The sequence below is a fragment of the Vespula vulgaris genome, chromosome 15 (assembly GCF_905475345.1).
Source record: "Vespula vulgaris chromosome 15, iyVesVulg1.1, whole genome shotgun sequence".
NCBI classification, from domain to species: Eukaryota; Metazoa; Arthropoda; class Insecta; order Hymenoptera; family Vespidae; genus Vespula; species Vespula vulgaris.
In genome coordinates this window covers 2,194,030-2,214,383 of record NC_066600.1, presented here as the reverse complement: position 1 = coordinate 2,214,383, position 20,354 = coordinate 2,194,030, and the positions used below count along the sequence as shown (strand labels likewise).

General features: G+C 32.3%; 5 protein-coding genes across 11 annotated transcripts; 2 read left to right on the top strand and 3 right to left on the bottom strand.

Moving 5' to 3' along the window:
* Positions 1 to 1,760: 1,760 nt before the first annotated feature.
* On the bottom strand, positions 1,761 to 4,002 carry LOC127069466 (F-box only protein 22-like). Of its 2 annotated transcripts, XM_051006538.1 has the most exons (6): positions 3,481 to 4,002; positions 3,073 to 3,380; positions 2,793 to 2,983; positions 2,404 to 2,728; positions 1,926 to 2,308; positions 1,761 to 1,848 (listed from the first exon to the last, which is right to left on the bottom strand). In XM_051006538.1, the coding sequence occupies exons 2-6, from the start codon at positions 3,249 to 3,251 to the stop codon at positions 1,775 to 1,777; spliced, it is 1,152 nt and encodes a 383-aa protein (XP_050862495.1). In that variant the 5' UTR covers positions 3,252 to 3,380; positions 3,481 to 4,002; the 3' UTR covers positions 1,761 to 1,774. The 2 variants fall into 2 exon arrangements, with proteins under 2 accessions (XP_050862495.1, XP_050862496.1); XM_051006539.1 differs by having other exon boundaries at positions 2,808 to 2,983; positions 3,073 to 4,002.
* Positions 4,003 to 4,150: 148 nt separating this feature from the next.
* Positions 4,151 to 4,652, bottom strand: LOC127069486 (phosphatidylinositol N-acetylglucosaminyltransferase subunit P). The gene has a single exon (XM_051006572.1). It carries the CDS (start codon positions 4,650 to 4,652, stop codon positions 4,251 to 4,253), a length of 402 nt encoding a protein of 133 aa, XP_050862529.1. The 3' UTR covers positions 4,151 to 4,250.
* On the bottom strand, positions 4,525 to 5,287 carry LOC127069490 (EKC/KEOPS complex subunit LAGE3). The gene is made up of 3 exons (XM_051006577.1): positions 5,128 to 5,287; positions 4,918 to 5,046; positions 4,525 to 4,844 (listed from the first exon to the last, which is right to left on the bottom strand). Exons 1-3 carry the CDS (start codon positions 5,142 to 5,144, stop codon positions 4,718 to 4,720), a joined length of 273 nt encoding a protein of 90 aa, XP_050862534.1. The 5' UTR covers positions 5,145 to 5,287; the 3' UTR covers positions 4,525 to 4,717.
* Positions 5,288 to 5,505: 218 nt separating this feature from the next.
* LOC127069491 (transcription elongation factor 1 homolog) lies at positions 5,506 to 6,485 on the top strand. The gene is made up of 2 exons (XM_051006578.1): positions 5,506 to 5,860; positions 5,939 to 6,485. Exons 1-2 carry the CDS (start codon positions 5,745 to 5,747, stop codon positions 6,069 to 6,071), a joined length of 249 nt encoding a protein of 82 aa, XP_050862535.1. The 5' UTR covers positions 5,506 to 5,744; the 3' UTR covers positions 6,072 to 6,485.
* Positions 6,486 to 6,724: 239 nt separating this feature from the next.
* Positions 6,725 to 20,205, top strand: LOC127069437 (uncharacterized). Of its 6 annotated transcripts, none has more exons than XM_051006462.1 (7): positions 6,725 to 7,282; positions 7,760 to 8,317; positions 8,404 to 14,087; positions 14,164 to 15,025; positions 15,105 to 15,476; positions 15,577 to 16,977; positions 17,067 to 20,205. In XM_051006462.1, exons 2-7 carry the CDS (start codon positions 7,918 to 7,920, stop codon positions 17,315 to 17,317), a joined length of 8,970 nt encoding a protein of 2,989 aa, XP_050862419.1. In that variant the 5' UTR covers positions 6,725 to 7,282; positions 7,760 to 7,917; the 3' UTR covers positions 17,318 to 20,205. The 6 variants fall into 6 exon arrangements, with proteins under 6 accessions (XP_050862419.1, XP_050862421.1, XP_050862418.1 ...); XM_051006464.1 differs by having other exon boundaries at positions 6,726 to 7,084; positions 8,057 to 8,317; positions 15,102 to 15,476; XM_051006461.1 differs by having other exon boundaries at positions 6,726 to 7,084; positions 15,102 to 15,476.
* The last annotated feature ends 149 nt before the right edge of the window (positions 20,206 to 20,354 follow it).

The following is a 20,354-nucleotide window of genomic DNA, read 5'->3' as shown; positions in this document are numbered from 1 at the left end:
CATCATAGACAAATTGTGAATCCTTGATAAACTACTTGTTAATTGTTAATATAATTAAATATTCCATTAGAGATTTGAAATACCATTAAATACTACTTAAAAATTATTTTATTGGGGGAACTTGTATATTATTCTAATAATTAAAATAATTCGGGAAGTAAATTAAAATAATTGTCAAAAAAATATTGAAATTATATAGCGGCTGTCAGATATGTCAGAATAGGTCATTGATTACGATGATTCGTTTTGAAGGTATTTAAATAAATTCTCGCCTATTAAATTGTCGCAGTCTTGCTAGATCGGTCCAGGATTCACTGACTCCTGCAACTAACTGCGCCATCTGTATTCTTCAAAACAAATTCTGCTCTCTGTCATTACTGATCGTTCATAAAAAGTTGTGTATTCTTTGCTTTCCAAACTAAACTGAAAATAAAAAACTAAATATGTCCTATCTTTTACCAACCAAACAAAAGTCAGTAATAGTAGAACTCTGTTTTATCTGACAAACAATCATTGACTCATTGACTCATTCACATATTATTATTAATATTATTATTACTACATTACTATCTCTATTACTACACTAGACACTATTACTACTCTAACACTTGTTTTTACCATGAGCCGGCTTTTTTTCTTAAGCAAACAAATCTACCTTACCGACGAACAATGTAATAGGAAATTTCATTACTAATTGGTTATAAAACTAGTCCTCTAGACTGCCATTAGTCGGTAACAAAGGTATCTACTTTATTATCAAAATAATTGTTTTATATCGATTGTTGTTGAAATATTTACATATACTCCATGTATATTGTATATTGTTAAATGAATGTAAAATAATTAATATTATTTATACTGAGTCATAAAAGAATAGAGCATTTATGTTTACTCGAAATGCACGAGAATACGAACTCAATCGTTTAAATATTACTTTATTATACTCCGTATACATTATACATAGTTTTAATAATTATAAAATAATCTAAAGTATAAATTATTTATACTGATTAAAATTATGTTATATTTAACTTGTGTTAAGAGCTTTGTAACGTTTAAACAAATAGATTATTTTTTAATTATTAGTTCTACTCAATGTACATTCTACATTGTTTAAATAAATGTAAAATAATCGAAAGTATTAATCATTTACGCGAAATAGTATAAATTGGTGAGCTGAGATATGTACTAATTAGAATATGAAAGATTGACTTTTGTGAAAATCATATATTCACTAAGAGTTGATTTTTTTCTAGAGTCTGAACTCTAAAAAAATTTCCATTCATGTATTATAAACTTTGTTTTTTGTAATACTTTATAATCTAAATCAAGAAATCCTGCAATATCATTGATCATAACTAATTAATCACGTACCATTTTTTGAACCAGATCCTAAATTATATTTTACAATACATAAAGATCTAAATAATTCATTGTGTATGATAAAAATAAATATATAATAGGCATGCCATGTGTAGAGAATATTCTTGAAAACTTATCTCTTAACAATACTGATTAATTAAACATGTGACATACATACAATAAATACAATGATAAATTGCAATTAATATAAGAATAATACGAATAGAATGACATCATTTTATATATATATATATATATATATATATATATATATATATATATATATATATACTTTCCTTCTCTTTTCACATATTTTATTATTAAAATGCTCTATGTACATTTCGTTAAAATATAGACAAGAGTTATATATATCTGCTTAATAATAACACCAACCATCATTTCCATTAAATATTTAATTATATGTGAGTATCATAAATGCTGTAGACTCAGAGTTATACCATTTAACACGTTTTCTTTTACACGTTTCTGAAATAATCATACAAGCAAATAATTTTACATATACTTATAAATTAATTACTGTTTTTTTTAGACATTTTACAAACCATTTAAAAGTTTTCTTCCAAATTCTCCATCACCAAAACATCCAACTAATGGCACTCTTGGAAAAAATCCTTTAAATATAGTTGATTCTACATTACGTTCCTTAAACGTATTCGTACCACGTACACAACAAGCGAACATGAATCCTATAGAATGTTTTTTCAACTGTACACTGTCTTTAAAGGTCCTTAATTTATCTTCAACCCTTTCTTTAGTATTACAGTTTGCATCCAAAAGTACAGAACATGTTCGCATTTGTATACCACTTATTATAATAGCAACGCAATTCGCGCTGTTTTTACATACACGAGCATTATTTATAGAAGTACAAACTGATAAATTTTTAGCAATTCCACCCCATATAGAAGCTCTTTTATTTGGAAACCTACATAAAAAGACAAATTCTAGATATTCGTGTACAATACAATGTATAGTCTTTGTAAATGTAAAATTATGTATACTAAATATTTGAAATATTACCAGTTTTTTGAAGATTTCAATAGACTCAATGCTATAGAACGACCACTCCAATCGCACAATAAGATCAAACAGCTGGTCTTACGACAATCATTATTGAAAGGAGTCTCAAACTCACTTTTTAGCTGATCACAATATGTTTCTTTCAAATTCTTCCAATCATACACATTAAAAGTAAGTGTTGAAATTTTTATATTAGGTACCTCCGGAAAAAACATGCATACAATATTTTCACTGTCTTCCTCAGATTCTGCATTATTTATCACAACCCCATAAGTGTTCAATGATATGGAGTCACAATTAGATGGTAAATAATCACAATGACATCCTTAAAAAAAATCAAAATACCTTAAGTAACAATATTTCATGAATCGATCTATAATCAAACATACTTTGTGAAAGTGAACCTTCATTTCCAACAGTAAAAAAAACACTTAAACTAGGTTTAACTGTTGAACATTCTATAATTTCTTTTTTTACACCATCCCAACTAGACGACGTATATCTCATTTCTCTCGTGCTTCTTATAAAACATGATGGACCTCTCGTTCTTTTTTCACTATTTGCTACTTCTAACCAAGATCTATAATCATGAAAAATGTTTTAATATATACTAAGCTTATTTTGTAAATAAACCTTTCATTGTCATATAAATGCTTGTTATAATTATACCTGCAAACCTGTGATGCATTAGACAAATCCAAACCATTTAAATATTTAAAAATAATACACAATACATCATAGGTTAACTTTTGCCATGATTTGGAAATATTTTTATAATTCTTGGTATTTTCATCTTTATTTTTTTCTTTATTTCTTCCAACACGAGTTCTCTTACGTAATTGCTCCATTCACAATAATATTTAATATAAAAATATATATATTTCAATCTTGATCAATCACACAAGTATTATAAACAATATTATATCAAAAGAGACCTCGGTATAATTTTAATTGCTTATCAAGGAATGATAAATTTTCTGCAAGTATTTTATAAATAAATGAAAATAAATCAAACTTTCAAAGTTTTAATGTAAAGCTTATGTCAAGCAAATAAATTTTATGAAAAACGATATTTACTATTCTACGGTGTATCACAAACATTCCAGGAACAAACGCAATCTTAAGGCAGATTCCCAGTTAAGTTCACTATTATATTCAACATTCGTTTATTGGTTACTTCTTGTCGAAAAATGTAAATTATACAAATATAGTAATCTATAAAAAGATTTTATATATAAAAGTTATATATTGTGAATAATTCACGTAACGTCTACGCAGTAGTTTGTCAACGATACAACTAGATCTGCGAAGAAATTCGTCAATGGCCGAGTTTTGATCATTGACAAACTACTCTATAGATACGTAAACAATTAGTTTTATCCTACGAATGTTTACAAGTGATCATTGACTAACTACTCTATAGATACGTAAACGATTAGTTTTATCCTACTAATGTTTACAAGAGATCATTGACTAACTACTCTATAGATACGTAAATAATTAATTTTATCCTACGAATGTTTATATATAGAAATCATTGATTAACTACTTCATAGATACATCGAATAATTTTATTTTATTTTAATCTTTCATTAGTACCTGAAGACTATTTCTATGGATTAAGACCTTGATAATCATTTTTTTATACTTAATAATTCACTTCAATAGATTCTTTAAATTAATGATTATATCAGAAAAAAGTTAGGTTACCTCATGCACGATAGAATTGAACTGAAAAAAAACTGAAAATTTTTAATTCTTCTATATATTGAATTCTATTTAATATATTTGTTATGATTTTTTAATAAACTTTCTTTCTGAAATTTGTGTAAATATATAAAATCATTTTAATTACGCTTAAGTTTAATTTCTTTAGATAAATATAATTGTCTACAAACTTCTGTTATGGGTATATCAAAAACAGGAGGTACACCACCAGGAATAGTTTCTTTTCTATGTTGCGCATAATTATCGGTAATGGTTCTAATATCATCGATATCGGGAGTCATTAATAAATTAATAGCAGGATAAATGATAAATGCAAATGTAGCGAGAGCCGTTAAAGCCCAAACAGGAATTGCAATAGCCCAATATTTGGATGGATAATATGATAAACCTAAGTAGTCTTTTAAAATGTAATCAGGGACAACAGACCATATGAGATAAAGTAGAAAAAGTAAGTTAAATCCTATATACATAGCATACCCATAAACTGCTCTGGGTGCATACGGTGCAGGTGTATGTTCCATTCTGTTTCTTTTTTAATACATAAACAGATAAACAATTCTTACATTTAAACGAAATATCTTAAAAACTAATAATAATCATACACAGATTCTGGTGGTCCAAATTGTTGTATAGTTTCTGTAATTAAGGTTAAACTGTCGAAGAAAGATGTAATACCAACACGAAGTTTACGTATTTCTGTACTGAAAAACGATCTGAAATAATAGTATAATATAAATATAAATTTAATTGTTACAATATAAAATCGAATAATATATTATCACTTACATTTGTAAAAGATTATCTTTCTGTTCTATATTTTTACTAACACCAGATCTCGGAGGTTCCTTATCCACTCTGAGTACTTGGTAAACAACATCCGCTTCTCTCGCCGTTGCAAATGGTATTGAGAATTCTCTGTCGAATATTTAGGTTACAAATACTATGTGTTTATTTACTATTATTGTGTGATTGAAAATCATATATAAAGATATATACACTTTAAAATCATTCATCGCAAATGTTATCAACGCGACTGATACAACACAAATGTCGTACGATCAAATGATATAACTAAACTAAATAAAGATGGCGGGAAAATCGTATGTGTATATCTTCAAAGCAAATTTTCAATGCAACTTGTTATATCATAAAATAATCAATGATTAGTGAAGATAGTGAATACGTGGATTCATGTTTTTATATAATTTTTTGTTAATTATTAAGTAAATCATATAATCACAAATTTTTAATCAAACGTATTACAATTATATTTGTTAATTTATTTTGTCATAATAGTACTATTCAATGTTTTAAAGTGTTGTTTTTCTATCACTTTTTTGATACAATTGTGTATCGGCTTTAAATAAAGAATGTGTTGTGTATTACTCTTTTGATTTCCGAAATATCAGACAAAAGATACTTTGAGTGGGGACAATCGAGAATAGCACAAGTAGGTGAGCCCATTTCTCTTCGACGAATATTTCGCATTTATCTGTCACGCCTCACGTGGTGAACGTATTAAGAGACATAACCAAGCAATAGCATAAATAATTGCTTGTAATTCTATGTAAAAAATATTACATAGGGCTTTTTCTAAAAAAATATAAGTCAAAATGGGACGTAGGAAGAGTAAACGAAAGCCACCAAGTAAAAAAAAAGCTATACAACCCTTGGACACACAATTTAATTGTCCTTTTTGTAATCACGAAAAATCATGCGATGTTAAAATGTAAGTAAGATTATTTTAATTACAAATAACATTTATGTCAGGGCATTTTTTCTTATAACAATTTTCATTCATTTTCAGGGATAAATCTCGGAGTACAGCAAGAATTACATGTAGAGTTTGTTTAGAAGATTTTCAAACCACGATAAATCTTCTATCTGAACCATTGGATGTATATAACGATTGGATCGATGCATGCGAAAGTGCAAATTAATATATTTATGTTTATGTGTAAGGACAGATTTAATTAAAATTTTTTAATAATTTATAAATCATTCAGAATACTTGCATTATATTTTGATATGATATTGTCAAAAAGTCACTCAAGAAGTATTCACGTTAATCAACCCAGTATTTTTCTTAGTTTTGTAATCGTTATATTATATGTAAATATCATACGACTGTGTATATTCCAATATTAATCCGACTGGTAAAAGAGTATGAGTGTAAGATAATTATAACAACTATCTTTACAATCTTTAAAATATTTATGATCTTTGTAGTAATATAAAAAGAATGAAATACTTTCACATATATTTTTACATTAGATTTGTGTCAACTGGATAGAAGTACATTATATATCAATGTATTCTATAAAAAGAACAAAATATAAAACATTTATATGCTTCTACCGCATTTTTTATCTAATCCCGAATTTTCGATCTTTTTTTCGAGCGAATAAAAAGATTGAAAAGAAAATTTCGGCGAATAATTTTTTTTTTTTTCGTACATAAAATAATGATTAATTTATATATAAATTAATGATACGGTAAAAAAATGTTGAGTAAAGAAGGATAAAAAGAGAAGGAAAGAGAGAAAGAGAGAATGGAGATAAAAAAAAAATGTTAGAAATGTAATAGGAATCAAGAGACCGTTCTCTCGCAATAGCTCTCTCTCCATAGAATGATGGTATTCTGGCGCAGTCAAGATGGCGTTCGATCGAGAGGAATACGCTTACTAGAAAAAGTATGTGGAAAAAAATGCCGCGTAAAGGCAAGAGCGACGCGTGCGAACGTGCTTGAAGTTTCGCTTTTGTCGTTTAAAGATTTCGATAACCTCGTGATCGTCCGCCATCCGGGCGGGCCGAATTTTAAAATGCCGACGTGGAAGAGCTCAGACGTAATTAGACGGGATACCAGATTCGTTTGCTGATTCTCAAACGCGTTTGCCGGAGAACCGCGATCGTCGAGCGGCGAACAACGACGCTATGGCGTCCATCGGAGCCGTGTATGTGTGTGTCAATAATTTTTCATCTACAATTAACGACTAATTAAATGGTCACTTCTTAACTCACGAACAGCAACAGGATCGTAAGAGATTTTCTTTTAAACCAATCATTATACAAAGGGATTTCCTGATACTTCTTAAACGAGTTACATACTTAAAAAACACAAACACTTTTCTGAACTGCCTGGCTTTCCTTCTGTACGTTTGACAGTTCTTATATTTCGATTAATTCGAATACCATTATGAATGTCTCATCGCGTTTAAGATTCCGATTATATCGGTATCATTTTTTATATACCTTCGTAAAGAAATGTTCTAACCCCAATACCAGGCATCATAAACTGTTTGATTGTCGCCAAAGTTCTCGCGGGGGTCAAAGCATTTAACGAGCGTGTTCCATTAGGCACTTTCCAAACCTGATTTAACATATTCGTCTTTACGAATTGGTAGAGAAAAGTTGTTGTCAAATAAAGTTGATACAAAGTACTATTCTTCTATTTACTACTTTTTAGAATGTTTTTATATTAGAGTATTGTACTTTTATTTTCAATATATATCATTTACTCCATTCATAATGATTTCTCTAACACATTTCATAGAGAAGAATAAATATTTATATAATATCAAAGATAAGTATATAATAATGGAGACCATAGAAAGTATGTATTATTACAGGTATAAGGGAATAGAGAATTATGAATGAACAATGTAAGAGACAAACATAAACGTCACAGTTGTCACAGTGTTGTGTACAAAAGTGTTAAGACATTCCATGATTTGGTATGATATTTTGAGGGGATATATATATCCTGATTTACTAGATTTTGCACATCATGTCTAATAGTTTGGACAGCTTTTTAACGCGTATTGGGGATGTCACTATCGAACGTGTGACACCTCGTGGGGGCCCTAAATCTAACGAAGCAGCAGTTCAGAATGAACCTTCGACAAATACAAATATGAATAATGCAGAACCACAGACGGCTAACGAGGAGAGCTCCGAAGAGTCCAGTGGGGAATCGTCCGACGGGGAACAAGAAAAGAAGCATGGTGCCCTGCATACAGAAGAAATAGAAGAAATACGTTCAGAAGGTTCAGGAGACGACATGGATCTGGACGAAACAATCGATTCTCAGATCGGTGTGAGGGTAGATTCTGAGAGACAAAGTCATTGTCCGCCGGAAGAAGATGACGAGGAACCAGTTAATATTTTGGATACTTTACCATTGGAAGGTTTGTACTGAAGTTCCTTAGCACAATTTACAAAAAATATTGTATATTTAAATATAAATTAATTCGCTGAATCTATTTTTAAAAAGGGGCGCCGATTGAAGGGCAAGAGGTATCTGAAGCTGATTTACTTGGAAAACCAATTTCCAAGGATACAGATGATGAAAGTATAGATAATGAGAAAACAGGATCTCATTCTGGAGCGGAAGATGGAGCAGATGGTAATAAGAGGCATGGAGATTCTGAACATTCTGAAAATGTAAAAAAGAAACAAAAAAAGGATGATGGTACCGAAGAGTCCACATCAGAATGTGAAACGAAAGCAGAGAAGAAGTTAGCAAATATGAGAAGAAATATTCGCGAGGTTATGGATGAAACTCAACTTGATGAAGCTACATTATCGGCTCAGCGACAAGAAATGGAACGTTTGCGACGAGTACAAGAACAACAAAGGATAATTCGGGAAGTACAACGTCAAATGACAATTAATCGTCAAAATAATAAAACACAAACCAGAGTAATAAGTCTCTTACAAGGTAAACAAAATCAGACAGGAACTACTATTTCCCAATCATCCTCTTCATCATTATCATCTTCATCTACTCAAGTTCGTTTACCTAACACTGTACTATTGAAAGTAAATTCGAGTTCAGGAACAGGATCTCAAACAACTTCTAATGTACAGTCTGGACAGATTCAAAGAAAATCTATAGAAGGAACACGTTGGCAAAAGGGTAGAGGTGTCTACCAAAATGCTCAGACATCTATTTCACGAGTTCCAAATCGTTCTGTTGGTCCAACTATGTTACAACAAAGAATAAGAATGATGACACCTTCTGTAAGCATCTCACCAGTGGTTCCTAAAAAAGAACCTATTGATAGACCAGAATATTATTCTGATTCTGATGTATCTGATATTGAGGCGGAAGAAGCGTTGCGTGAGAAACATATGCATCTGGCGCGAAAAATGTCAAGTGGCCCTAAATCTCAAAAAGTAGCGAAAGGTAAAGATGTAGTAACGATATCTAGTTCTAGCGAAAGTTCAGATGATGATTGCATAGTACTAAGTGATCCTAGTGGAGAAGAAGAAACTGACAATGAAGATGATCCATCTAATTCAGGCATGCATACAAATGATAGATATAACATTCCAGATGAACATGGTAGAGTCTTAATCAATGTAGGGCATCCTGAGACAGAGCCAGATGTTTTTTTAGCTCCACAGGTAGCACGTATCATCAAGCCACATCAAATCGGTGGTATACGTTTTCTATATGATAATATTGTTGAAAGCATTGAGAGGTATAAAACTAGTTCTGGATTTGGATGTATATTGGCACATAGTATGGGTCTGGGTAAAACACTTCAAGTAGCTAGTTTTTGTGACATTTTTTTTCGGTGTACCACTGCCAAGACTGTACTTTGCATTATGCCTATTAATACTTTGCAAAATTGGTTGGCTGAATTTAATATGTGGTTACCATATGAAGATCCTACATCCATGGAAAAGAATAAAATTACAAACATAAAGTCAGAATCTGAAATGGAATCTAAGTCAGAAATAAAAGAAGAATGTGGTAGCCAAAGCGATATGTCAAACATATCCAGGCCTATAAGTACAGAATCTGCTCATCGCTATGGACAAGAAAATGTGCCACAGTCTTTAAATATTATGCCAGAGAATCCATATACTCATCAAGGATATGAAAATCATATGATGTCAAGTTATGTACAAGACAGTATGTTAAATAAAACAATGCCAGATCATCATGCACGTATCAACCAAAACTACCCTGGAGATATTACACAATCTTCAATGTATAATACCAATCCAAACTCCATGCCTAATTTTGATCCTATGAAACCAGAATTAAATTGTCATACCATGCAAGGTAGACCAAATATACCTCCACCAAATATACCACCATTGAATATACCACCACCTAATTTACCTCCATCCAATTTACCTCCACCCAATTTACCTCCTCCCAATTTACCTCCCCCCAATTTACCTCCACCCAACTTACCTCCACCAAATTTACCTCCACCAAATTTACCTCCACCAAATTTACCTCCACCAAATTTACCTCCACCAAATTTACCTCCACCTAATTTACCTCCACCCAATTTACCTCCACCTAATTTACCTCCACCCAATTTACCTCCACCCAATTTGCCTCCACCTAAATTTGGTATGGAAAATCAGAATTCTAATATGTACACAACCATGGAAAATCAATCACAAGGAACAATGTATTCAGATATGGAGAACAGAACTTCTGGGCCTATGTATCCTAATAATCATCAATCTGGACCAATTTATTCAAATTATAATAATCCTCCAAGTACCTTTCCCAATTATAATCAACCTCGTCAAGATTTGGATCATGAGCCAAAGAAAGAGAATATTTTACATCAAAATACGGAAGTTAATGTAAAGAGAGAACCGGAAGAAACAATAAAAAAAGAAGAAGCTATAACTAAAGAAGAAATAGAAGATAAAAAGAATATAGAAAAAGTCAAAACAACCTATATGGTAGATGCTCCTATTGGTATGGAATTAAGACCAAGACATTTTCGTTTACATATTTTGAATGATTCACACAAAACTATGACAGCAAGAGCTAAAGTTATACAAGAGTGGCAAACAGGAGGTGGTGTTTTATTAATTGGATATGAATTATATAGACAGTTGTCTATGAAAAAACCGAACAAAGCAAAACGAAAACGAGGTCAACCTTTTAAAGATACGGTTGATGTTGAAGAAGAAGACAAAAACAAAGGTTTGTTAGATGAGATGCACTCTGCATTAGTTAGTCCTGGTCCAGATTTAGTTATTTGTGACGAAGGTCATCGCATAAAAAATTCTCATGCTAGTATTAGTATGGCTCTAAAACAAATGCGTACGAAACGAAGAATTGTATTAACTGGTTATCCATTACAAAATAATTTGCTCGAGTATTGGTGTATGGTCGATTTTGTAAGACCTAATTATTTAGGAACTAAGAGTGAATTTTGTAATATGTTTGAAAGGCCAATACAAAATGGTCAGTGTATTGATTCAACACCACAAGATATTCGCTTAATGCGATATCGAGCGCATGTACTGCATGCTCTGTTAGAAGGTTTTGTACAGAGAAGATCTCATTCGGTACTCCAAGTGTCATTACCACGCAAAGAAGAATATATTCTTCTTGTTAGAATGACACCACATCAACGTAAACTCTATGATACTTTTATGAATCAAGTTGTTAAAACAAGAGCAGTCCCAAATCCTTTAAAAGCCTTTGCTGTTTGCTGCAAAATTTGGAATCATCCAGATATACTATATTACTTTCTTAGAAAACGTCAAGCAAACGAAGAGGATGATCTAGACTTAGAAGAAACAATAGGAGAAAAATTAATACCTGGTGGAAAACGATCGAAAGCTCGTCAGTCAAAAGGAGAATCTAAGAAAGGGAAGAAAACAAATTCAACTATAAAAAGTAAGCCTGCAGCAAGTGTACAACCTAATCCTTCCTCATCCAATGTTGATAGTACAGAAGGAGACAGTACACATTCTAATACAAAACAAAATAATTATAGCAATTATTCTATGCCTACAAATAATTCAGGATATTCGAATTCTATATCACAGGCACCTTATCCTGGATATCAAAATTATCGTTCGAACGATCAAAATACGTATTACAGAAATGATAATAATCACGGGGAATATAATGAATTCTACAATAATCAAGGTCAACAAAGATATGGAAATCAACCCTTTCCAACATATACACAAAATACTAATTATAATTCTACACAAGGATACAACAATCAGTCACAAAATTATATACCACCAAATGATCAATCTGTTAATCATCCACAAAGATATCCTTCGGGACCACCTAATTCAGATTTTCGTCCGGATCAAAATCAAGGAAATAATTATGAAACATCAGGAATATATCCACGTCAACCATATACGTATCCGGATCAAGGACGTAATTATGGAACATCCGTAAATCAAGGGCCTAATAATTACTCTCAAGTCTCAAATCAGACCTCTGCCTTTCAGGCTCAGTTACCTAATCAATCTAATAATATACCTGTTCCTGAATATTCACCTTATGCTCCACCAAATCAAACTCAAAATTATGGCAATGCTGCAGGACAAACAAATCCTATGTATACACGAAATGATAATCAACCTTTACAAACTTCTGCTTTAGGATATACTCCTAATCAAGCAAATCAGAATGCAGGACCTCCACCACAAACTACGGGATATCTTTCAAATCAACAAGGACAGAATCCACCACCTAATCAAAGTCGTGGTTTTTCTCCAAATCAACAAAACCAAAATCTTGGATTACAGAATTCATCTCATGCTTATGGAAATCAGCAAACACAAGCAATGCCACTTCAGAATCAACAGCATGGCTATCCAACACAAGTGAATCCTAATTCTGCTCCACAAACACCTCTTAATTTCAACCAACAAACTTCAAATTCAATACCACAAAATCAGTCTCATGGATATATGACAAATCAGCAAAATCAAGCTCCAATTTCCCAGAATCAAATGCGCGGATATCCGCCAGCATCAAATCAGATCAACGTACCACAAAACGCAACGTATCCGCAAAGTCAAACAGCTCCCAATTCTAATATTTCGAATCAAGTACATGCCTATTCGTCCGATCAGCAAGGTCCTAATGCAAGCACATCAAACTCTATGCATGGATATCCTCATCTTGTACCATCATCAACCCCGCAAAATTCATCCTCTACATATCCACCTCCACAACAAAGTCAACAATCAGCTGCTCCACCTAATCAGAATCACGGATATACTACTAATCATCAAGGATCAACACCACAAAACTCTACTCATAGATACAATACAGCACAACAAGGACAAATTTCTCAACCTACAAATCAGGCTTTATCTTATTCTCAAAATCAACAGTCACAAAATTCAAACTTAAATCAAAATGACCAACTTTATCCACGAAATGATAATCAGCAGCAATCGCAAAATTATACATCAACAAGTGCACCTCATGAATTTCCAAACGATCGTCAAGGTGGAACTACATCTGCAAATTCTACTACTAATTATCCGTCTAATCAAACACAAACGCAGAATCCTATTTTGTCAACTTATCCTTCTGATGGTACACATCAAAGTCAGGTTGGACAAATAAAAGGACCTGATGATCCATATTGGCAACGTGATTATTCTGGACAACCATTTCGGACGGATCAATGCAATGATACATATTACAGAGATCCTAATGTAAATAGGTTTCAGAATAATTATTTCCCTTCACAAAGTTATTCTAATCAGTCTTATGATTATGCAGGAAATCATAATACCGACGTAAATTCTCGCTCTGATGATCCTAAAACTTCTCAAGCAAGTATGGGTCCTCATATACAAAATGCTGGTGCTTGTGATAAAGGCAATAAGGATATGCCACCTAATATAATCCCAAATCAGTCCATGCATCAGAGTAATCTTTCTAATAAATCGAACTATAACACAGAAGCCAATTGTCCAAATTCTACAACTCCAGGACCTAGATCAGTACAAGGACTTGGACCATCTCACAGTCCTCGATTAAGTCAGGCTGATTTGTCCAAGGAAGAAGAAAAAGAGAAAGAAGAATTACTAGAAAAAGATAAAGATGATAAGTCGGACGACGAAATTCTTACCAAGGATGAAGAAAAAGAATGCAAAAGTTCTCCAGGAGGAAGAGAAGATCCTGGAATACCATATGATTGGGTAAATATATATATTTATAACATATGATTTAATTATTTAACTAAAACTTTTTAATAATTTTTCGAAATTTTTTTAGGCGACGGAATTAATGAAAGGCTATGTACCTGGATTGATTGATGCTTCCGCAAAAATGACCCTTTTTTTCTGCATATTAGAAGAAGCGATACGTTTAGGAGATCGCGTCTTGGCATTTTCTCAATCATTATTTACATTGAATCTCATAGAAGACTTCTTAGCCAGAAACAGTTTGAAATATCCAGACGGTCAAACGGATGCTTGGATAAAAAATGTGAATTATTATAGACTAGATGGAAGTACTAGTGCGTTAGAAAGAGAAAAACTTATCAATGAATTTAATAATAATCCAAAAATACATCTCTTTTTGGTATCAACGCGTGCCGGTTCATTGGGTATCAATCTTGTTGGAGCGAATCGTGCGATCGTATTTGATGCTTCTTGGAATCCTTGTCACGACACGCAGGCTGTATGTAGAGTGTATAGATATGGACAGCAAAAGCCTTGCTTTGTTTATCGGTTAGTGACAGACAATTGTCTCGAAAGAAAGATTTATGATAGACAAATAAGCAAACAAGGAATGGCTGATCGCGTTGTCGATCAGTGCAATCCTGATGCACATCTATCTCTTAAAGATGCAACTACGTTATCTTGGGATTGGGAGGAAGATAGTCAAGTACAAGATTTTTCTCAAACAAAAGATAGTTATTCAGACGAAGTTATGCATCGCGTATTGGAATGTCATTCTTCTCTTCTTACCAAACAGCCATTCCATCATGAAAGTCTTTTGGTAGATCGAAAAGATAAGAAACTCAGTCAAGCGGAAAAACGATTGGCTCGTCGTGGTTATGAACTTGAGAAAATGGCTGCAAATTGTTCTAGACCAAGTTACAATTATGTTCCAGGAAATACGGCAACGAGAGGTAAAGGGTCATTTTATAATTTATATTAAACTGGTCGAATGTAATCAAATTATTTACTTCACTATTTTATTTATAGCAGGAGGTTTACAAATTAGAGCTATTCGTGGTGGCGACACTGGTACCACATCAAAACCAGTAGCTTCTGTGAGACCAATGCAACAACGTGGTGCTGAAAGTTTAGGCTCCCGAAGCGTAACTGGAAGTAGGTGGATACCTGCAGAAGTATGGCAGAGACAAGGAATGAGCGCACAGGAAATGACATTACCCTTAGATGTAGTTATACCAACTAACTCACCAGACAAAGGAAGCATTGTATTGAAAGCAGGACAACGTGTGATGGTATTAAAAAGTCCTAAAGGAATCTATATGCAACTTGAATCTGGTAAAATCATTGCAATTAGAACTGCACTTAAATTGAATCAACAGAAACGAGAAGAAGAGCCTAAAAAGGGTAAGTTGCTCTGTTCAAGTATTAATTTATTATAATCCTTCCAAGTATTTATTTTTATTTTAAGAGTGAACTGATATAATTGTAAATTATATGATCTTAGGTCTATCCTCTATGGTTCAGAGGAACTCTAAACCCGAGGTTAGCTTCCCATTAAGAAATAATTCAGCAATTTCTATAATACCGAAATCATCAACAGGCAATCAAACTAGTGGACGACCAATCAATAAATCCGGAAGTGGACCTGGTTATAAACCATTTGCAGATAAAGAAATTTCAAAGAGACCAAAACCTGTTGCAACTGCAGCTGCTAAACCTTATTTAAATCAAGTTAATTTAACTAATCAAGTTTCTTTATCAAGATTACCAAAAGTCAAACAAGAGCCTGTTGATCATTCTACTCTTGGCGAAAATTCTAACTCTTCTGATGGACAAGTGAGAACGGAACAAAGAGTCGAGGAAGTTAGATTAGAGGATGTAGTTGCTGAAGTTAGTTCAAATACAGATTATAGTCCTGCCACTCATAATCGTATTTCTAATTCAGACACGGATCCTACTGTACAAAAGTCTGCTGAGGAAGGTACACAGGTCTACATACCTGATAATGTAACTAGCGCACAAAGTGTTCAAACGCAACACGATCAGTCAGAGTCAGAATTATCGACGAAAGTAGATAAGCAATGTTCACAGCCAGAGGAAAAAGAGTCTACGAAAGTAGACGCTATAACGAGTTTTAATAATCCATTTTCTAACCAAAATGAAAAACGTGATACTACTACAACTAACGATGATATTATAATAGAAGAACAACCACATCCAGCACCTTCTACTTCCGTACCACTGCAACCATTGTTAACGCCACAACCAGTATCGTCGGCTATGCGAGTACCATCGACATCTTCTCTACAGAGAAGTACAGATACATCTAAAAATGTTATAGAAACATCCAGTATGTCCGTTACGTCTGTATGCACCGGAACAAACACTACAACAACACCAAAAATAATAGAACCATGTGTACGCGAAGCAGCAGTTCAAGGAGATCCTGCTAATCTTCCACAAGGTTATCCTTATGCTCAATATCCAAGGTACTACGACTATGCAGATCCAAGATCACGTTCATTGCCCAGTCCTTATGGGACATATTTCCCTGGCGTCCCGGCTCACACGACGAATCCTCGATTGCCAGTGGATACGAAGTCACAATCGGATGCGGCAAAGCCTATGGAAGATCGGGCGATGATGAATGTACCTACTGTATATTCTCAAGTATCTAGTACAACTGCCAAAACATTAGGAAATACAACTGAATCTAAAACTACAGAGACAACTGTTACAACAACAGTAGCTACTGTCTTAAGTAGAGATGAAACACATATACCTACTGCGTTCAGTCATCCCACGAGTACTCGTTACCCTGGACCTTATCCACCTGGACCGTATGATCCATATACGCAACATTATCCTCCAGCTCCGGGATCTACTGCTGCTTATCCACCAGGTGGTAAGTTACATAAAACTTTATATACCATTATATTTCTAAAGGACATCAAAATATCTACATTAAATACTAATTCTAAATATATAACGTAGGAGCACCAGGATATCCGGCATATGGTGGACCAACATACAACACCGAATACGCTCGTATGTACTCGGCATTCCATGGTCCACCTCCTCCGGCAGATCCGTATATGCATAGGGGCTATGCGCCACCTTCTTCACACCCTCCTAATTATTATCCACCCTTTCCCCATCCTCCCCCACCTTATCCAAATTATTCGTTTCTTTCACCATATCCCAATCCAAACATGCCCAGTGAACCACAACCACCAGCCCAGTAGAATATTCGGTTTATAATGTAATTATTTTAATAATTTCGTGGGATGTCATATGTTATATGGATTTGAAGGCTGTCGGGTTTCAGATCAATAGCTTAATAGACTGAAGCTGTAAAACGCATCGATGTAAATAATTAGTTACAAAATATTGTATTAAGGAATACAATTGAAAAAAAAAAAAAAAAAAGTTGTGTCTAAAGCACTAATTCTGTATCTAAAAGGATGAAACGATAATCGCCGTTAACTTTGAACTGTGCAATTTGTTAAAATGTTCAAAATACTTTAACCTTCATACAATTCTACGATGCGTTTGTTTAACTAATCTATTAATGTCTATAAGAGTATAAGAATCACTTCTACGTTTGATCATCTACAGTTTCATAAAATATTACGATTATTTATAATTCGTAATTTGATAATACTGATTTTTAAGTTTACATTAATATAACCAGCTTTGCAAAACAGATAATTTTCGAATATTTTTAGAATACAAAAGGTCAATTGTCATTCGTAAATAGCTATATTATTTAGAGGATTACCATATGCTATGGTAGTATTCTGATCAAATTTATGATCAAATTGTTTTGCGTATTAACGATTTTTTACGTTTATTGTAAAAACTTTGGCAACTGTAAGGTTTTTTAATAACAATGGTAATGTGTTGGATTGTAATTACAGATGACACTAAGAAATTGAAATATGATTCCATCACAGAAAGAATAACATAATGGAAGAGAAAGGAACGCTGTATACTATCAGTTAGCATTGTGCACATACACATACTCTATACAAATCATTTTCATATATTCCATATATACAGAAAAAAATTTATTCTCTAAACAATAGTATTTGCTATTTAAAAGGATACAATATTATGCGAACACATTGTGAAATCCACACCACAGCATTCCATCTTTTAAATAGTCTTCTTTCAATATTGAAAAAAAACTACAAGATTTGAAAACTGACTGTTCCTCCGTATATATTAATGTGCGAAGAGTAATGAATAGTTGCAAACTGTCCAATTTATATATTGTAAAGCCTAGAACTGTTAAAATTATTATTGCATCATGCAATATTCCATCTTAAATGAAATCTCTTTAAACTATTTTATAAAACATTGATGCTATTATACAGCATTGTCTAAGATAATTTCGTGTGTTTCAAACCAGTTTGCAACATGCATCACACTTCCATAAAATAAGTTACGCGAATTGTGCATTACAATTTTTATTCGTATGACCTTTACTAATTATTCCATGAGATTAGTCTTCGCAAATGCAACATGTGCTGGATCTACGTGTCATCTTTGACTCTTTTTACGTACATTATACGTACAGTATTCACTTGGAACGTTTAGCAATCAGTATACAGTTTACAGCATCCTTAGCAAGTTGTATATGACTTCATATTAATACTAAACGTTACGATTTCTTAAATAGATAATCTTACAGTAGTATGTAGGATTGTTGTTAACTAGAATGTCTTACAGTTAATGACTTAATGACTATCTTGGGATAGGTTTAAAACAAAAAAAAGAAAAAAAAATACAGGAAATGCCATGATTTTCTCAAGCGACTCTTCAAACTCGGAACTGTGATATTCCGTCATATTCTCGTATATCAAATTTTTGATTATAAGCTAATTTGTTTAGAGATAAAACTGATCTTTTAATTTTTATGTGAAATAAATAGAAACGAGAAGTCTCACTAACAATGCTTCGCGATCATAGCTGAATCGAAATTATGCATTTACGGTAGTGTAAGTTAATCGGAAGTATGACTACGAGATTTCTCATCAATTTTCCAAGTACTATGTAAGAGTCGCAATGATGTTTATCATGGCCAACCCTTCTGAACATTATAGACGAATTATTATAGCAAAGTAAGCATTCATGCTACATATATTATTGGTACGTGTTTCTGATTGAATCTGTCACGTGGTTGATATTTCTAAAGTGACAGCACCTTGTGAGTTTCTTATATGTTATGGTGGTATGTTTCATAGGTTCTAAGTGTACAGGTATTACATAACACGACACTCATACGAGGTGCACCTTTAACAAACAAGTGACAGAATCTATTTTAGAACTTATAAAAAGTATATTTACAAAGGAGAAGCAATTATTCTGTCTCTGTTATAGCTTTTTTGCCATTTACATACTTGTAAATATCCATTATTTACGTTTCATACTTTATTTATTATTATACATTATCCATTATTATTGCTTTTTTTTTGATGTCAGAGTATTACTCTTATGTAAAATAAATTGTTTACACTGATAAATATTGTTTTTGATCATACTATTGTTATACTAAAAAAAAAAAAGAAAAAACAAAAAAGCCTTTGTATATTCTTATTTTTATGATATTAACCCTTATATTTGAGCAGTAAATCCATTTGAATTGAATTATTGTATAATGTATGCAAATATTTAGAATATAAGTAAATATTACACTTAGGTGTCAGAATTTATATGATTTAAGTAAAGAAAATCATTATACAGTCAATGCGTCTGCAGGCAACTAATCTGCGGTGGACTTACTCTGAAATACACACCTCTCATCTGTGCATATTATACTATTAAATATATTATACGCAAGCGGGGTTTATTGAAAAGTTATAATAAATATATTGATAGGAAAAATATCACAATTATCTCATAATTTTTTACAAGTTTTTCTTTCTCAATTGTAATTTTTCTATAAACCATGCTATAGTGTATAAAAAAAAAAAAATAAAATTATTCAAGATTATAGAAAGATGTTTCTTTTCTAATATTTTTCTCTTTTTGTTCTAATTGTTTAACAAACGATGGGAAATTGGCTATCTGAATAATGAATGTAGCATGTGTAAATAAATATGTGATGTTTATACCTTTTATAACATTATCTTACGAGACATCTATTTGTACATAATACCGTAAATAATTTCCACATAATATTTATACCATTACATAATATTTATATTATTTGAAAAGTATTAAGTTTTTCAAACATAATCACATCTCTTGTGAATCATATTTAAATTTCGCGCCACA

Coding starts and splice junctions, on each gene's coding strand:
- LOC127069466 (XM_051006538.1), bottom strand. CDS start 3,251: ATGGAGCAATTACGTAAGAGAACTCGTGTTGGAAGAAATAAAGAAAAA. Junction 2,309..2,403: donor TTGAAATCTTCAAAAAACTG/GTAATATTTCAA, acceptor CTTTTTATGTAG/GTTTCCAAATAAAAGAGCTT. Junction 1,849..1,925: donor TGGAAGAAAACTTTTAAATG/GTTTGTAAAATG, acceptor TGATTATTTCAG/AAACGTGTAAAAGAAAACGT.
- LOC127069486 (XM_051006572.1), bottom strand. CDS start 4,652: ATGGAACATACACCTGCACCGTATGCACCCAGAGCAGTTTATGGGTAT.
- LOC127069490 (XM_051006577.1), bottom strand. Junction 4,845..4,917: donor AAAGATAATCTTTTACAAAT/GTAAGTGATAAT, acceptor CTATTATTTCAG/ATCGTTTTTCAGTACAGAAA.
- LOC127069491 (XM_051006578.1), top strand. CDS start 5,745: ATGGGACGTAGGAAGAGTAAACGAAAGCCACCAAGTAAAAAAAAAGCT. Junction 5,861..5,938: donor AAATCATGCGATGTTAAAAT/GTAAGTAAGATT, acceptor ATTCATTTTCAG/GGATAAATCTCGGAGTACAG.
- LOC127069437 (XM_051006461.1), top strand. CDS start 7,918: ATGTCTAATAGTTTGGACAGCTTTTTAACGCGTATTGGGGATGTCACT. Junction 14,088..14,163: donor CTGGAATACCATATGATTGG/GTAAATATATAT, acceptor AAATTTTTTTAG/GCGACGGAATTAATGAAAGG. Junction 15,477..15,576: donor AGAAGAAGAGCCTAAAAAGG/GTAAGTTGCTCT, acceptor ATATGATCTTAG/GTCTATCCTCTATGGTTCAG.